Genomic DNA, 17,960 nt, shown 5'->3' on the forward strand with positions numbered 1-17,960 from the left:
ACTTTAGTCCCAATAAAGCACTAGAGTACACTTCTAAAGCTCTCCTGGACCTTAGGGGAGTCACTTGGAGAGACGCGACCGGCAGAGGCCAAACAGGAGGGTCCATTCCAGGTGCCACTGGTTAGCTGGACAGTGGAAAGAAAAGGCCTCTTGTAGCTGGATGTGTCCCTGTAGGATAAACAGGTAGTCCACCATATAACCTTTGGAGTCCACTTGGTTGTCCTGGGTACGAGAGAGGGCCTTTCCAGTCCTTTCATGGCACTTAGGTCGCAGAAACACAGTTTAGTCTTCTTCTGACCTTCCCGAAATCCAGAAGTGTTCTCAAGTGGGTGCCTGGAGATGCCACATTTATGCCTGGCCGAGGTAGTGGGTGGGAATGACTCCTGGCATCCAATAACAAATGGGGTTTTTCAGCCATTCTAAACTTAATTCAATTCACATCCCTTTCCCAACGCTCAGAGTCTTTGATAATCCTAGTGCCCTCTCCCATTCAACCCAAAAATCCAGTTTAGGGCAGTTACTGTACTCCCAGTAAACCCAGAGACTTATGTCTGGTGGAACCAAGCAGGGTTTCCAGCAACCAGACCGTGTATACCCAAATTGTTTTGTCATCCTCTTTCCCTGTCTTCCAAGTACACCCTCAATGTTGTATGCAAACCCCAGCAGACCTGTTGAGCAGAAGTTGACACTCCAGCATGTTTTGACCCTAAAGTAAAAAATAAGTCTGGGTGGTGCGGAACTTGTGGAGTTTGACTCCAGAATTGCGTAAAAACACTGGAATTATGTAGTTTAGCAAAGCCAAGGGACCTGACTGGACATTATATTTTCGGTTTGTGTGCAGACACTGCGCAGCAGTGGTACTCCAGAGTACTGACCCCTCTAACGCCACTCAAAGTGTTCATCTCTCTTTTGTTCAATGCAAATTTGAAACTGCGTTACTCACCTCACAAGTGAGTGCAACAACTTTACTACGCTCTCCACTGCACTACTCCCTTGCTGTCAACGATACTTTAACAGGATGAATTGCAGTTCGCATCAGCTAGGCTACAAATGGTAGGCCTGTGGTCAAATTTCCAGTCGTTGTTGTAGGTGGCAAAATAGGTGCTGCTGTTCATTAATTACATTTAACTTAAACGCCCTGGGTGCAATTGTACCACATAAAAGGGACTTGAAGGTCATTTAAATATGCTTATTAGGGGTATGCTATTTACACCATATTCTAAGAGATAGCACAAGCCCTTTATCCCTGGTTAGCAGGGGTAAAGTACTCCGAGTTGTACAGCCAGCAAACAGTGTCCAGTGGAAGGTGAAAAAATCAGGATAAGCTTGCAGAAAAGTAGCGTTTTCTACAACACCCCCCAACAATATTTCACAGAAAGAGGCCTAGATTCTGAGGAAGCTTGCCAAGATCCCCAATACTTCTGGACTCTTAAATACGGAAGGGGCAATTTGCTAGTGAAAGTACCTTGATGCACTACCTTTGTGCACTAAGTAACTTTTGTTTTTCTATGCACTTATGCATAGGTGCCCATGGTGAATGTTCTCGGTCTCTCATATTGAAGAGTTTTAGACTAGATCTTCTGGCCGTTTACTAGAGAAAGTACCTTTATGCACATGTGCCTATGGTGAATATCCTCTGTCCCACATATTGAAGAATTTTTAACTAGATCTTCTGACCTTGATTGATGTTCTGCAGGCTTTTACACTGCATTTAATTATTGAGGTCTCGTGTTTTCCCATAGTCTTTCATAAGATTGATTCACATGGAAATAAACATGATGAAATTCTATGGTTTTTCTCTAATCCTGTTTAAGAGACTGAATCCTCTGAACGGGCGATCCTCCTTCACTGTAATAGTTTGTACTGCCTGTTTGAGTTAATTAAAACTTTAACCAGGCCTAATTTATTGCATGTTACCTCTTCACCAGTCTGATACCCATGAGACCTACATAGTCTTACACCATGGTGGGCTGGAGTGCCAAGCAACTTTGTAGTTGCACAGGTGTTTCTCCTAACAAACAGATATCCCATCTGATCAGGCCTATGTGCATGGTAACCACTCTTTTGCCAACATGGCTTCTTTATTCCCCCTGTCTTTGGGGTTTATTTATCGATCTACCTCTGAAGATGTGGGTTATTGTACGTTCGCCAACCTGTTTAAATTTCTATTGAGAAGTAATTCATCGTTCTTGGAGTGTACCCTTTGGGTCTCATCAAGGGTACTGCATTGACTGCACCTTTGCCAGGGGTTTAGTTTGTGGGTTTTCCTGGTCCGAACACTGTGTCCTCTGCTGATTTCCTGTCTCCTTCTGCGTGTTACTGAGTTTCAGAAGTTTGTGTCCTTCCCCAGGACTAAAAAGGTCTTTCTTTCAGGTTTTGGAAAGTTTTAAGATTAACTCCCACTTTGAAGAGGCTAAAGCTATAATTGTTATACTGCGTTTATATAATGCGGGGCTGAAGCTTAGTTTAAAGAACATAAAGGGGGAGAGTAAAGGAGTGACAATGCAAAATGTGCTGTAAGAAGTCTGATATTCATAATTTATTGGAAAGGGTGCAGCACAAATGCTTATAGATAAGGTGGAGTTGTCCGTAATTTCATGAATGTGAAGATGTTACTTTTGGCACTGTGGGATGAATCCTCTATCGGAGTGAAAACCCTTGTCCTGAAATCCCCCCCCCCTTTACCCACCCCTCCACCCCCTTACCTTGCCAAAAACACTTCTACCTTGTTAAGAAACACTTCTAACGTGTTAAGTGAACGACATAGCAGTTTTGAGTATTTGATCTTCTGGTTCATGATTGAAGCAGCTTCTAAAAGTTACTCTAGTTTTGAAGGGCCTCTGTCATGCAGAGCCATAGCACTATGTAAATGATCTTAAATTTGATTGTTTTACTGGGAACGTTTAATGCACTCTTGTGCATTATGGAAGGCTGTAAAGTTCCTGATCTCTTTACTGAAAGGTATTCATGTCTAGTAGTGAGCCACGCTTACAGTCATAACCTTTCTTTCTAATATCTCACCTCCTTTAATTAGCAGAACCGCAAGCTGGATTATGCTCTGAACTACTTGTTAGAATTATCCATTATATATCTAATGGATAGTTCTAGCTATTCCTCGCCTCTTGATATCCCAGACTCTAGGCTGGATCTGGAAACTTCAGATGTATCTCTACCACGTCAGTAGGGGGCCCAGGCTCCATCTTGACCCTGGAAAGGGAGTTGTGCTGACATTACTGGAGCGTCTACCCTGGCACCCTCTTAGTTATTATTTTTCACGTTCATTTTGATGCAGATTCTGAGCTTCTCTTCTCTTAGTTTGCAATGATTTTTGCTTTAAAAAATACTTCAACTCCATGCATGGGTATAGGCTCCCTCTTAAAAACTCTGTTTTAACCCTGCCACTGGTGTGATTGCTGAATGTTTATCATAGTCTCACATGACAACCGTCTGTGGAGCTTAGGTTCCAGACATCAGTTGTCATCCTGTGACTTGTGCTAACTCGAAAGCCTAATGGAGAAGGTCAGTCTGTTATGGCTGGAGCCAGAAATTACTGATTAAGTAGGTGCTGGTCTAGGTCCCATACCAGATTGCCTCTGCCCTCCTCGCCTTTGTTAAATTTTCCAGGGAGTAGAGAAGGCACACAAGGAAAATCACAATCATTCAGATTCCTCCGTGGACAGTTAAGATTGAGGTAAGTCTCCACTACCAGCAACCAGCTCCTCTCTCAACTCCTTCCTTCCCTGAACCAGAATTGGCAGAAGGCGAGCCTTCTTAAGAGGCTTCGCAGGTGCCCTAGGCAAAGACACCAGCGTTGGTGCAGTTTCCTCCTCCAATACCATACAAAGCTCAGACAACAGCCTACCTGGAGTCTCTGGGGTTGGGAATCGATCTGGTCATGTTCCCCAAGCCAATGTAGAAGGATTTAGGTAGGTGGCAGTCCCCTCTGGAACTGCATTATGCCCTTTGGGACCATGCGTAGCTTCGCCCTTGGTGCTGAGCATTCCCCTGACTCATTGAATGTTCCTCCAGTGCCTTACGGTGCTGTTCCAATGCCGACACCCTTGTCCGCAACTCTTGCACAGTGCAATTTCAGCCACCTGATCCAAAGATCCTTCTGGCACTCATCAGTGATTCAAAATAGAAGACTTGGGCCTGCTTTCAGAAGAGCAATGCAGAGAGGAATGTGTTTGTGATTGCTAGCAGTATGGGGTGAACAGACTCCGACCTGACCTCCAAGAAGGTCCATGAAACAGACGGGAGCATGTCAGCGCCCCACCCTTTTTTTTTTATTTAGGAGATTCGCTGGCACACAGATCTCAGGCAGACCTGTCACATGGCTAGATCTAGACCTGGGTCCCTTTACTGCCCCAGCGGATGTTATCCTTCTGTGCAGTCCTCAAGAACAAAGCAGATATTTGAGAGTTTCGACCTAAACCTTTCTGAAGTCCCTCAGTCAGCAACAACTTCTCCTGAGCCATTGCTTATATTTATTAAGGCTCTTTTAGAGGCAGTAAAGAAGGCTTGGTCAAATCAGGCTCCTGCTGTCAGCCAACTAGTGGAAATATATTGGAGCACCTCTGAGTATCTACCTATTACAAAGGCAAGACTGTAAACTGTGAACTCCAAGGCCAGATTGATTTGGATCATCTGTAGCACAGAGCTGTTATGACTTGCTAGGTTTCAGTGGATTTTCTGGGGCTGTCCAGAACACTGCGTGCTATGTCTCCACGGACGTCACCTGTGACTCCATTGCTAGCGTCTGTCTGGAGTCCAATGAACTTACCAGTGCAGGAAAGCTATATCGGAAGTTTCCAGATCAATTTTGATATCTGGGATATTCAACAGGTGAGGAATCTGTAGGTAGGTAAGTATCCACCAGAAAGATGGTTACAGAAGGCAAGTAACTAGATGTTGTAAGCTTTTGAAGTATTAGGACCATCTCATTTCTCCCCATACTCTCTCCCATACCCTCCCTCCTTGTGGTATGGAGTACAGGTGCCGGAAGCAAGACTTTAATAGTGCCATAATATTGGTTTGTTTGTAAAGCAGTCTATTAGATGGATTAGTTTAGGGAGAATTTATAACTTCAGACCTCACCCACCTCTTCGTTCTCCCTTGGTGGCCCACTTTCTGATGTATCAGACCTTGCTATTCAGTACAAATAGCTGGCATGTCATAAATGATCAAATAGGCAAACATTCATATGAGGGGTCATTTCTTCTAAGGAGACTGTATAAAATGTGAATCTGTCTTGTCTTACTGTTTCTAAACGTGCACTCAGTTTTGATCACAAATTAAAAAAAGCAATTTCATGGATGTTTCCACTTCAGATGAAGCAAATGATCAGCTGGTCGCTCGCCTACGACAAGCCGAAGAACAAGTAAATGATTTGAAGGAGAGGTTGAAAACTGCCACGAGTAATGTGGAGCAGTATAAGTCTGTGGTTGTTGGGCTAGAGGAATCCATCAACAAGGAGAAACAGGTAGGTAGTAAATATGTGGAGTGCTCGACTGGTTTTGCTCTTTGTTTTTTCAAAGGAAGCTTCATAACTTTCTGAGCCTGGTTCTCCCGATGAGCCCTGCTGTATGACTGAGCAGTGTTTTCTTGTGTTAATTTGTTTGTGTGTAACTTAACTTCCATTGCCTATTACCTTTGCACAATACTCCTGAGGTAAACATTTTTTCACAGTAGATCTGTCAAGAATTTGGAAACATGATCAGTCCTTATGGTTTGCATGAGTGGACTTTACACCTGAGATGCAAACCTTTAGTGATCTTGTTTTTCTTAAAGGAATGAGGGTTTTAGGTGAGCAGGTAGTGGGGCCTGATTGAGAAAGAAGCCCTGATTGGAAGAGAACTGTGAAGCAGTTTTCAAATTAAGGGTTATTTTAGAGGTTGTAGCATGTTCCTTGTAAAGAGAAAGTAAAGGAGATTACTTTATTTGCGCTCCATCCGTAGATTATTTTTTACGTTGTTTCAAAGATCATTTTCCTCTTTTTCATTGCAAAGGTAACTGAAGATGTCCGTAAAACAGTTGAATCACGTTTGAAGGAATCTGCGGAGTATCAGAAACAACTGGAAAAGAAACTGATGGAGGCAGAAAAAGAAAAACAAGCCATTCAGGATGAGAAACACAAAGCTGTGCAGGATATGGAACAGCAGGTATATTTAGTATAACTTATGGGGTTTCATTGATGGCATGCATGGACTTGTTATGAGTTTTACAGCTTGAGTAAATAATGCACAGTGCGATTGCTCAAATGATACTATCTTTCAATTCTGCTGTAATTTTATGCATTGCAGTATTTGAATGTTGTGCAATATTAATCTATACTTGAACAGTGAATTTCTATCCATCTAATTTTTAAGTGCTCTGAGTGGGCTTTGTGGACGCTGTGCTAAAGTAGGTCAGAAAAAGGATCTGGTAGAAATGTCCTCCTGCCAATTTTAGCTGTATAGACTGTCTCAGGATAGTGTGGTCAGCAGCGATGAGCAGATTTCTGCACTTGCTCTTGATGTTTTCTCAATTGTGATGCCATTTTACCTACTTTTTGAAACAAAACCTTATTTTGAGGGTACTACTCATTGACTCCAGTGGCATTTCCAAGTTACTTCCATGGGTATTTTTGGGCTATACTTAACTCTTGTAGTAAGTGCTCCTGCTGTTGGGTACTTGGATCTAACAACCCTGTAATTGACACATAATCTAGTCTTGTTATTTTTGATGAAACTTTATTTGCAAGTAAAGGAAGGCCGCTTAGTTGTGATGTAAACAAAAGTTGTAAGGTTCTAGCACCTAAGGCAACGATACAATCTCAAAAACTATTATAGCATTTTTGTGCTGAGGGCATCTTTTTGGAAATGCTGTCCTGTTGGTTAAAGGAATTTGGGTGTTATCTTCAATTTTCTAAGCCTTCAGTATGAAGTAAAGGTACCAAGCAATGAAACTGTCTTTAGTGTGATATGACCTGCCTACTCCAGATTATTTGTAGTCCTCTCGGAAGGCAGGACCTTATGAGCTGAAAATCATAATATTGTTCTTTAAGAACCTTGGATTGGCACTCCCAGTGTCCTTCACTCCATGTATTATCCTTTTTAAACCAACCTTCTAAGGCAGTACTTGTGCAAATGAGGTACGTGTCTCACTGTCCTCTAGACTCTAATAAGCTGTGCACCTGCGCTCACCATGTCCGGATTAGTTTGTCCCTCTAGTTACATAGCTTTATACACGGTGGACCATACCACCCTACTTTCACGTGTCAGGGCGGCGGGAATAGAGGGCTCAGCCCTGGTCTGGCTCTCCTCCTTCCTGAGGGGCCGCACCCAGGCGGTTCGGTTGGGGGATTTCACTACCACACCTCTACCAGTCACTTGTGGTGTCCCCCAGGGCTCCTCTCTCTCTCCTTTACTGTTTAATCTTTATATTTCTCCTCTAATCTTTGCACTTCAGCAGCTGGAGGTCACCGTGTACAATTACGCGGATGACCTCCAGCTCATCTTTAATCTCTCCTCCTCACCCCTTTCTATCTTATATTTCCAATCTATTATGATTTTCATCAGGGACTGGATGAACCACAACCAGCTCAAACTGAACCCGGATAAAACCGAGTTGGTTCTCACTGGTGGTTCTTCCAGTCCCTGGAATTCTCTCTTCTGGCACTCTTCTTTTGGCACTTCCCCCACTCCTTCTTCCACAGTTAAAACCCTGGGTGTTAAAATCAACAACCAACTCACTCTACACTCACATATCAGTTCAGTTGTTTCTTCCTGCTTTCTCACTCTTCGAACTATCCGTACTGTCTCCCGCTTTTTTTCTCCCCAAGCACTTAAGCTGATCATGTCCGCACTGGTGATCTCGCGGCTGGACTATGCCAATGCCATTTACAACGGCATCCCTGCATACAGCTTGCAGAAGCTCCAGATGATCCAGAACCAAGCGGCCCGGTTGGTATATGGTCTCCCCCGCTTTCACCACTCCACACCCCTCCTAAAGGAGCTTCATTGGCTCCCTGTTGAGGAACGCTCCCTCTTTAAAACCGGCTGTATGGTTTTTCAGGCTCGCCAGGGCACTGCCCCCGCTTTTATTTCCTCTCTGATCCAAGACTATGTCCCGAGCAGAGAGCTTCGCTCCTCTTCTAAATCCTTTCTGCAAATTCCACGTTTTAAGCGTAAAAAGTGGGGTGGAGCCAACTTTTCAACTCTGGCTCCTACCTTCTGGAACTCCCTCCCTGACCACCTACGCTTGGCCACACAATATTCATCCTTTCGCAGAGATTTAAAAACGTTCTTATTTCGACAGGCTTTTCCCTTGTTACCCGCCCATTTTCCTTTGCGCTTGGTTACTCCGCCCTCTGTTGCTAGTCTTACTATTATAGCGCCAAGAAACCGTATGGTGAACGCTGCGCTCTACAAATGTTTTAAATTCAAATTCATACATAACAGCCATTACTTTCCTAATGAAGACTGTTAAACATACACACAATAGCTTCTCAGTAATCCATATTTTCTTTCACAATTCCTTAGTGTTGCAAAGTTGGTTCATCCTATGTAATCACCTGGATTTTTTGCTTCTGGTTACCTGAATTTTGCTCTTACTATGAGTGCGCCCCACTACAGACTCTCACTCAAGGTAAATTCCTGGTAAATGGACAAAGTGCTAACCGCCATGTCTGCCTTTTAAGATCAGGCTGCTGCAGTGCAGCCGTAGTAAGCGGCTCTGGTTTGCTAACTGAACACACGTTTGTGTAGGTTGCACATGTGAGACTACGGACTTGCACAGGCTGGTATCTGTGCACAGGTAGTGTCACAGATGGAACCCTTCAGAGATTGGTGCTGACTTGTATTTGATGCAACTTTGACTGGAGTGCACTGGGTACCTGCTAAGTAGGTCCCAAGTGCAAGTGTTCTTTCCTCAAACCAAGATAACTGGTCACTTGATCCCCAAGTGACCAGGCCTTTAGTACCTCTGTGAGTCCCAAGTAAGTGGTACCTAGGGCATAGGTACTAAATAGCTGCAACATATCTATATCTCATGCCACTCTAAGGGACCCACCACCAAACTCATTCAGACTGCCACTGCAGGCTGCGTGAGAATGTGTTCCAAAAAGTGAAAACACTACATTACACACACTTGTGTGGTATGTCCCCTAACACTGCATGTAGCATTTGTAAGTCACCCCACAGCAGACCTTACAGCCCTACGGCAAGATACACTATACTACGTGTGAGGACATATCTGCATGAGCAGGTTTCCCTCTGTGCTTGCTAGTTCAATTACAAGTGAACAGGGAAGCAATCTTAAGGTATCTACTGGGCACTGGTCAAAATTAGTTCCCCAGTTACATAATGGCATCACTGAAACGTATGATGTTTGGTATCAAACACCTCATATTAATAAACCCACACTGATTCCAGTGTTTGATTTATTAATACATGTACCCAGAGGATACCTTGGTGGTACCCCTGAAACCTACCATCCCTCTAGTATTCTGGCTGACTGGTTCGGTCCTGCCTGCCACCACAGACGAGCTTCTGACCCCCAGGGGTGAGGGCCCTCGCTTTCAGGAGGTCAGAAACCATGCCTGCTCTGGAGAGGTGTTATCATCTCCTTTAGAAAGGCTGGGATATCAGCATATCAAGGCAGGAAGCTTCAAAGGCCTCTTCTGCCTCTAGTATGTGACCACAGCTTTCCCCACACAGGGGAAATGCCGCCCCCTGCTCTGCACCCATCTGGCACCAGGGCAGGCAGGAAAATTAGCTATGCCGGAGGCATGTTACACTGCCTGGCTGGACACACCTTTAGAGTGACTGGTTTGAAGTGAACACGAAATTAAAGATTCCACCATCTTGTGTGTGGTGAAATTAGGATTTCTGGGACACAGTGATGCCCACACCCTAAAGTAATTGTTCCTCTAGGGGGTGTAGTGACCTCAGGTGTAAGTAGCCCATTGGCTACTGCCAGTCACTCCACTCCACTTAACCTTAAATTCAGTATTTAGGGTACCCCCTGACACCAGGATGTCAGATTACTTTGATAGAATTAGGACCAAGAAGATCTGAAGAAGCAAGATCTGCGGACTACTGTGCTCCTGTCCCGACAATGCGACTCGTCCTGGTGCTGTGCATTCTCCAAAAGCCTCGGAGAGCCTCAAGCACTTCCTCAAGCCGGCCACATCTCCCTTGAAGTGTAGGAACCCTTACCTGCAAGCACTGACCGCAATGTCTGGTTCAGCATTATGTTGACCACTGGGTCAATTGACACAGCAGTTGCCCAAGAGGAGGTCACCATGCTGCAGGAGGTGAGATCCGACTCCCCACCAAGTGTGAAGTCGCCAGGACCAACCGGAGCCACCCTGCACCAATACCAGAGGCATGACTTTTTTTCGGGACATGGGACTAACCCCTTATGAATACTTCAAGCTACACAAGAATTTGAAATGCTGGGAGCTCTATGGATAATGACATATGATTTGATTTATAACCCAACAGTTGAAGGTACTTATGTGAATACCTGAGAAATTACTATTCCATGAAGGATGAAGAAGCAGTCGTGACCGTGCTCGCCTTTCCGTTTAGGATTTTAAGATCGTGTTAACGCAACACGTTACCCTGAAGAAGCTCTTGTAGGGCGAAACGCGTTGGCTGTGCCTACTTGTTATTGAAGATAATGAAATCAAAATACAGTGAATGGAATAATATTGAACGTTGAAAAGTCCTGTTAAGATTGTATTGCCTCATCTTTCTGTTGATATTGTATTTAATTTATGACCGTGTGGCAGCTGGTCGTTTGAGGTGGGCGATACACGAGCTGCGACACATGAGTGACTATACTGGGTGGTGCTGTTTTTTTTAGCCTTGCTGCCTTTCTCTGCCCGCAGTACCAGACCCCTTGAAGCAAACAAAGCTTGTCTGAAGTCCAATCTGTACTTCAATGCTGGAACGATCGACCAGCCGATTAGGGATGTTCGCCTTCCAGAGGCCTAGACCAACTAAATCACAACTACAGGAGTTGCTTGCTGAGTTTGAGCCCTGGCAAATGAAGAACTTTCTGGCAACATTGACTCACCATGTCAGTGAAGAGGAGATTGCTAACAGTACTCATGGCGATGATTCCCCTTCCAGTATCAAAGAGGATAAAAGTAGAGACCTCTGACTTAAAAGTGTACCTGGAGGTTGGCCTGTCCTTTTCAGGCCCCAAGAACTAGGGTATCCATTACACTTTTTTAGCCCTGTCTAGGGGGGGCCAATAATAAATGTACATGCACCCACTTAGACAGTCTTATACAAGATACTTTCTGCAAAAGGAATCCCTCATAAGAAAAATATTTTTTCTCGTACATATTAAAAAAAAAAAAAAAAACGCTCTACTCTTGAGAATTGGTCTGCACCAGGGGGTGTCAGCTGCCCTATGATGAAGCATACCACTACATACTGGGTGAGGTCAACCACAAACCTTTTTGATTTTCCAGTAGGTTTTCCTTCTCTTTTCTTCCTTTTTTCACCCCTTCAAGATATTTTTGATTAGCCTTTTTTCCACCTCCCATAATATAGGAGTAGGGATTTGTCCATCTCACGTGGTGAGGTCTATAGTCTATTATTAAAGAACAAACCTGGATCCGCTTAACCCTGACAACAGGCCAATTACAAATTGACCTTTCCTGGGCAAATTGATAGAAAGAGCAGCATTCGCCCAGATGTCACAATTCATTGAATATAATTCCATACTTTCAGACTTCCAAACAAGATTTCGTCCAGGAAAAGGCCATCTGAGATTACCCTTAGAGCACAGTTGACCGGAATGGGGTTGCTGTACTTCTCTTGGACCTCTCAGCTGCATTTGACACAGTTGACGATGACACTCTAATGCGAAGACTCTACAAAGCCGGTATAGAGGGATCTGAAAGAGACACGTTAGTGATAGATTCCTTACCTTAGAATATCCCCAGGCGTCAGACTGGATCCGGAAATTTTTCGCGTCTCGGTACCCTTGCGCGTCGGTAGGCGTCTGCGGCTCCGCGTCCGTCGTCAGTGTCGTGGGCGCCGTGATGACGTCGTCTGAGTACTTGGACGCCGCCTCTGCGTGCTGACGTCAGTTCTTCTTTTTTCTGCGCCAGCAGCGCAGATCCGGAAAAAGTGGTATCTTAGTCACTTTTGATCATCCTTTTTCGAAGTCTTCGACTCCGAACGGTGCCGGTAGGGATGCCAGGTTTCAAGCCCTGTGAGGATTGCGACCGACTGATGTCGGTCACCGACCCTCAATGTCGGTGTCTCCACTGCCTCTGCCTCGATCACGACGACAAGACTTGCTCCGACTGTCGGGCCCTGACTTCGAAGGCTAGGCGGGAGCGGTCCCGTAAGCGGCTCGAACTCCGGCAGTCGGCCACGCTCCAAGAACGGTCCCGGTCCGGACGGAGGTCGAGGGACCGGTCGCGGGAGAGGAGCCATCGGAGCCCCGGGAGTCGTCATCACTCCTCCGGGTCGAAGTCGTCAGGTAAGCACAAGAAGTCGAAGAGACGTCATCTCTCTTCTGACTCCCCCCGATGCGGCCGGGGGTTCTGGTGACACCGCCCACGCGGCTCCGTCTGAGTCGCAGGCGCCGCGTCCGGCCTCATACCCTCCAGTCCCTGGGCCTAATGCGACGCCGGAGATCGAGCGGGTCCTCATGGCCATGAGGTCCCTCTCTCCTCCGACGGGCTCCGCGGCGCCTTTGGGCCCAGCGGACCCGTCTGGGGGGCCTAGCGGGTCGGGGGCTTCGGCCCCGACGCCGTCGGGTGCTTTGGCTCCGACGCCACCGGCGCCTTCGGGCCCGGCGCCGCAGGGCCCCACTGGATCCGGATCCGGGTCGCCGCCGGTGGACTTAACAACCTCCCCGGCGCCGACCCCCCCCAGGGTGGCGCCGTCCCTGATGCCTCCCTCGACCCGGTTGACGCCGTTCTGAGAATTAGTTTTCCATGAACCGGCCCCATCTTTTTCTGACCCTGAGTATCAGGAAATGGGTGATGAGGAGTATTGGGAGGGGTCTGAGGACCCTCTGACATGTGAATGTCAGTCCCAAGAGGACTGGACAGGTGAACTTGGGGATGCCAGTGGTCTGGACACTTCGCCCGACACTGGCTTTGTCTCACCTCCTACCGTGGCTACGGAGGAGGGGGCAACCTATAGTGTGGTGTTGATGAGGGCGGCCAAGGCCTTGGGCCTTGAGCTCCCCGTCGCGGCCGTGAGGACTAACCTACTCACTGAGGTCCTTAAGCATCAGTCTTGCTCAGCCGAGCCTCTGCTGCCGTTTAACGAGGCCTTGTCCGACGTTCTTTTGGGCACTTGGTCCAAGCCCGCTACAGGTTCGCCTGTAGATCGGAACGTGGCCAGACGCTGGCTCCGGGCGACTCATGTTTCCTGTCCACCCACCCCACCTCCGAGAGCCTGGTCATCCAGGCCTCCAATTCCCGGACCGCATTCCCGTCTGCTCCGCTGGACAGGGAATCCAAGAGGTACGAGTAGTACAGTAAAAAGATCTTCTCCTCCCTTAGTCTGGGACTGCGGTCTTCCAACACCGCCTGCCTCTTGGGCCGCTACACCCACTCTCTGTGGGATACGGTTGCGGAAGTGCTGCCAGTGTCGGTTGGAGGTACGGGCCAAACTCTGCCAAGCCCTTGTGGAGGGCCGGGATGCAGCCAAATATTCTATCCGGTGTGGGCTGGATACCACCGACTCACTAGGTAGAGCGATGGCAACGACAGTGGCAGTCAGACTTCACGCCTGGTTGAGGTCCGCCAACTTTTCGGCCGATGTCCAAAACACACTGATGGACATGCCGTTTGATGGCCGTCGCCTTTTTGGCGACAAGGCAGACCATGCGCTTGCGCATTTTAAGGACTCCAGGGCTACGGGCATGTCCTTGGGCCTCTCGGCCCCGCGACAGCAATCGGCTGCCTTTCACTCCTTTCGTGGCCACGGAAGGGGTGTACCCACACGTGCTGCCAGCCACGCTCCGCAGGGTAATACCCAACGCGGTGGCGGTGGCGGCCGTGGAAACCGCCGTGGCGGCGGTCGGGGACAACGGCGAGGTCAATCCACACCTTCCCCCGCAGCATCCGCTTCGAAACCCTCCTAGTCTGTGCTTTCAGGCCCATGTGACGCCAGTGGGGGGCAGGGTTCGCCATCACCACCTCCACTGGCGCACCGTCACGTCGGACAGGTGGGTGCTGCAGATCGTCCGAAGGGGCTACTCCCTCCCCTTCGAGGCGACTCCTCCAGCCATGCCACCGCAGAACCACCGTGTATTGGGGGATCATTTGCGACTTCTGCAGGAGGAAGTTTCGGCCCTCTTGGCCAAGGGGGCCATCGAGTGCGTTCCTGGGCCAGAAGTAGGGTGTGGTTGCTACTCTCACTACTTTCTGGTACCCAAGAAAGGAAAAGGGGGCCTACGCCCTATCTTGGACCTACGGAGCGTCAACGGCTTCCTCCGGAAGGAGAAGTTCAAAATGCTGACTCTGGTCTTAGCTGCCCTGGACCCAGGAGACTGGATGGTAGCGTTGGACTTGTAGGACGCTTATTGCCACATCCCCGTCCTGCCGGCCCACCGGCGCTACCTGCGGTTCACGGTTGGCCACAAGCACTTTCAGTATACCGTGCTCCCCTTCGGCCTTACCAGCGCCCCACGGGTGTTCACAAAGGTGATGGCGGTGGTCGCAGCTCATCTGCGCAGGTTAGGGGTTTTTGTCTTCCCCTACCTCGACGACTGGTTGTTGAAGGCGGGCTCGCCCCAGACAGTCGTCAGCCACCTCCATACTACGGCAGATCTCCTGCACCAGCTGGGGTTCTCCGTCAATGTGCCGAAGTCACACCTGTGCCCCTTTCAGAAGCTCCTCTTCATCGGAGCGGTTCTCGACTCGGCGCGGTTTCGGGTTTATCCACCCGAACAGCGGGTCCGGGATATTCAGGCTCTGATTCCGATATTTCAGCATTTATCTCGGGTCTCAGTCAGGTTGACGCTGCGACTTCTGGGGCTGATGGCCTCCTGCATCCTACTGGTGCATCACGCCAGGTGGCGGATGCGGGCTCTGCAGTGGGACCTGAAGTTTCAGTGGGCCCAGCATCAGGGCAACCTGTCCGACCATGTCCTGATCTCGGAGGGCACTGCAAGACAGCTCCAGTGGTGGCTCACGGACCGCGATTGGGTCAGCGGCAGATCCCTCTTCCTTCCCCAACCGGAGCACGTAGTTGTGATGGACGCACCCCTCCAGAGCTGGGGAGGCCACATGGGAGAGGCGGAGATCAGAGGCCTCTGGTCTCCGGCGGAGGCCCGGTTCCACATCAACCTTTTGGAGTTGCGGGCGATTCATCTAGCACTGAAAGCATTCCTCCCCTCTGTCCGCAGGAGTGTAGTGCAGGTGTTCACGGACAACACCACCGCCATTTGGTACTGCAACAAACAAGGGGGGTGGGGTCGTGGACCATTTGCCAGGAGGCTCTGCGCCTCTGGCAGTGGCTGGAACGCCAGGGCGTGACCCTGGTGGCTCAACACCTGGCAGGTTCGCTGAACGCCAGGGCGGACGAGCTCAGCCGTTGGTGCATGATGGATCACGAATGGCATCTGTACTATTGTAAACAGATTTCTAAAGGGCATCACACACACACACGTTCCCTCCTGTTCAGTTTGTGATGCCTCAGTGGGACTTGAAGCTTGTTCTTACATTTCTGATGTGCGCTCCCTTTGAGCCACTTCACAACTGTCCTCTCCGCCTTCTGACTCTGAAGACTGCTTTCCTGGTTGCCATCACCTCTGCCAGGAGAGTGAGTGAGCTACAGGCCCTTTCTTGTACTCCTCCTTTCCTTTCTGTCCATCCGGACAAGGTTGTATTGCGTACTAAGCCATCTTTCCTGCCCAAGGTTGTCACAGCCTTCCACATCGGGCAGTCCATCACCTTGCCAACCTTCTTTCCGCCTCCGCACCCCTCTAACGAGGAAGAGCGGCTCCACCGTCTGGACCCAAAACTTGCGCTCTCATTCTACTTGGATCGCACACGCCAGTTCCGGGTGGATGACCAACTCTTTGTTGGTTACGTGGGCGCTAAGAAAGGGAAAACGGTGCACAAGAGGACCATCTCCCGGTGGATCATCTTGTGTATCCAGGCATGTTACTCCTTGGCTAAAAAGGAGCCCCCTGTTGGATTGCGGGCTCATTCCACCCGAGCCACGGCGACTACAACTGCCCTGGGCCGGGGAGTGCCCTTACAAGACATCTGCCAGGCAGCTACGTGGGCATCTCTGCACACGTTTGCAAGACACTACTGCCTGGACAGCCAAGTCCGGAGGGATGGCTTCTTTGGCCGTTCTGTCTTCCAAGACTTTCTGGTGTGATTATTGGTTCACAGACCCACCACCGGGGTTGGTATTGCTGGGGTATCTATTCTAAGGTAAGGAATCTATCACTAACGTCTCTCTTTCAGATGCACAAGTTACTACTTGTGTAACGATATATTTGTAAGAGACATTAGTTAGTGATAGATTCCTTACCGACCCACCCATCCTCCCTGTTCTGCGAACCGATATCTAGGGTTAGGGTTATCCCCTTTCAGGGCCCTAGTTTCAATGGCACCAGTGTTGGTTTTTAACATGGCTCAGCGCTTCTGGCGCGGAAAAGCTGTGTCTAAGAACTGACGTCAGCACGCGGAGGCGGCGTCTAAGTACTCTGACGACGTCATCACGGCGCTGACGACGGACGCGGAGCCGCAGACGACGCCTACCGACGCGCAAGGGTACTGCTACGCGAAAAATTTCCGGAACCAGTCTGACGCCTGGGGATATTCTAAGGTAAGGAATCTATCACTAACTAATGTCTCTTACAGATATATCGTTACACAAGTAGTAACTTGTGCGACAGCTCTCGACTGGATCACATACTACCTTCAAAACAAAAAAAAAGTTCTCCCTACACCCCCTTCCCTTTCTCATCCAAACCGTACTACACAAAATAGGTCCCTCTAGACTCTAGCATCTCACCATGCTTTTCAACATCTACATGAAGTCATTACCGGCACTGATTACTTTCACCTCACATGCTATAACTATGCAGATGACACACAAATACTCCTTAAACTGGAAAGCCCCAAAGATATATATTGGAAAACCCCACATTTTCAGTTGCCTCAGTCCTTGATCAGTGGATGACGTGGCACCATCTCAAATTGAATGCTCCCAAAACGGAAATACTCGCATGTGGCGATTGGAAAAATTACGACCCACTTGCCGCTTAGTCGGACTATCTGGGAATACCGTCTAAAATATCTAAGGCATTACCATGAACACCAAGCTACCAGTTAATGCCCCAGTAAACCAACTAGCAGAATCAAGCTTCACTAATATAAAAGCTCTGGGACGCATCTTTCCCCACCTTGGATTTCTACACTAGGTCCAGGCTACTATCTCTCTTGTACTGTCTAAACTAGATTATACCAATAGCCTCTACAACAGATCACCTTTAAAAGGTATTAAAATACTACAACTGATTTAAAACTGCTGACAGACTACTCCTGCATGTAATGCCACAAGCCCACATCTCCCATGCTTTGAAGGCCCTACGTTGGTTACCGGTTGACAGAAGTTCCACATTCAAGCTGCTTTGTATTGCAGACAAAGCAATATGTGGAACAGGGCCTGATTCTTCTTCAGGAATAAAATCACCTAATACATTCAACAAAGGAACCTCCACCTTAGATTGGCACTGCACCTCAAAATCCCACCATACAAGAAAAAAAACATAGGTGGCACATCCTTCTCTTTTCAGGCAACCAAACTATGCAACTCTTTACCCCAAACACAAGATCTACGGATAACTATCTTCTCTTCAGAAGACTATTCAAAAGTTTGCTCTTCCCCACATAACCACCATACTCAAACAGAAATGCACATATTATCCCTGTGTATGTAAACATTTATTTGAATTATGAATGTATCTAGATG

The 17,960-nt window shown here is 48.0% G+C and overlaps 1 protein-coding gene across 4 annotated transcripts in view; it reads left to right on the forward strand.

Annotated features, from left to right (window-relative positions):
* Positions 1–17,960, forward strand: part of TPR (translocated promoter region, nuclear basket protein) — a 728,231-nt gene that overhangs the window by 211,313 nt on the left and 498,958 nt on the right. For all 4 annotated transcript variants that reach the window (XM_078642622.1, XM_078642637.1, XM_078642629.1 and 1 more), the window contains exons 22-23: positions 5,331–5,482; positions 6,009–6,161. In XM_078642622.1, the coding sequence (XP_078498748.1) occupies positions 5,331–5,482; positions 6,009–6,161 (305 nt within the window). The remainder of the gene's footprint in view (positions 1–5,330; positions 5,483–6,008; positions 6,162–17,960) is intronic.

The sequence above is a fragment of the Lissotriton helveticus genome, chromosome 1_1, assembly GCF_964261635.1.
Source record: "Lissotriton helveticus chromosome 1_1, aLisHel1.1, whole genome shotgun sequence".
Taxonomy (NCBI): domain Eukaryota; kingdom Metazoa; phylum Chordata; class Amphibia; order Caudata; family Salamandridae; genus Lissotriton; species Lissotriton helveticus.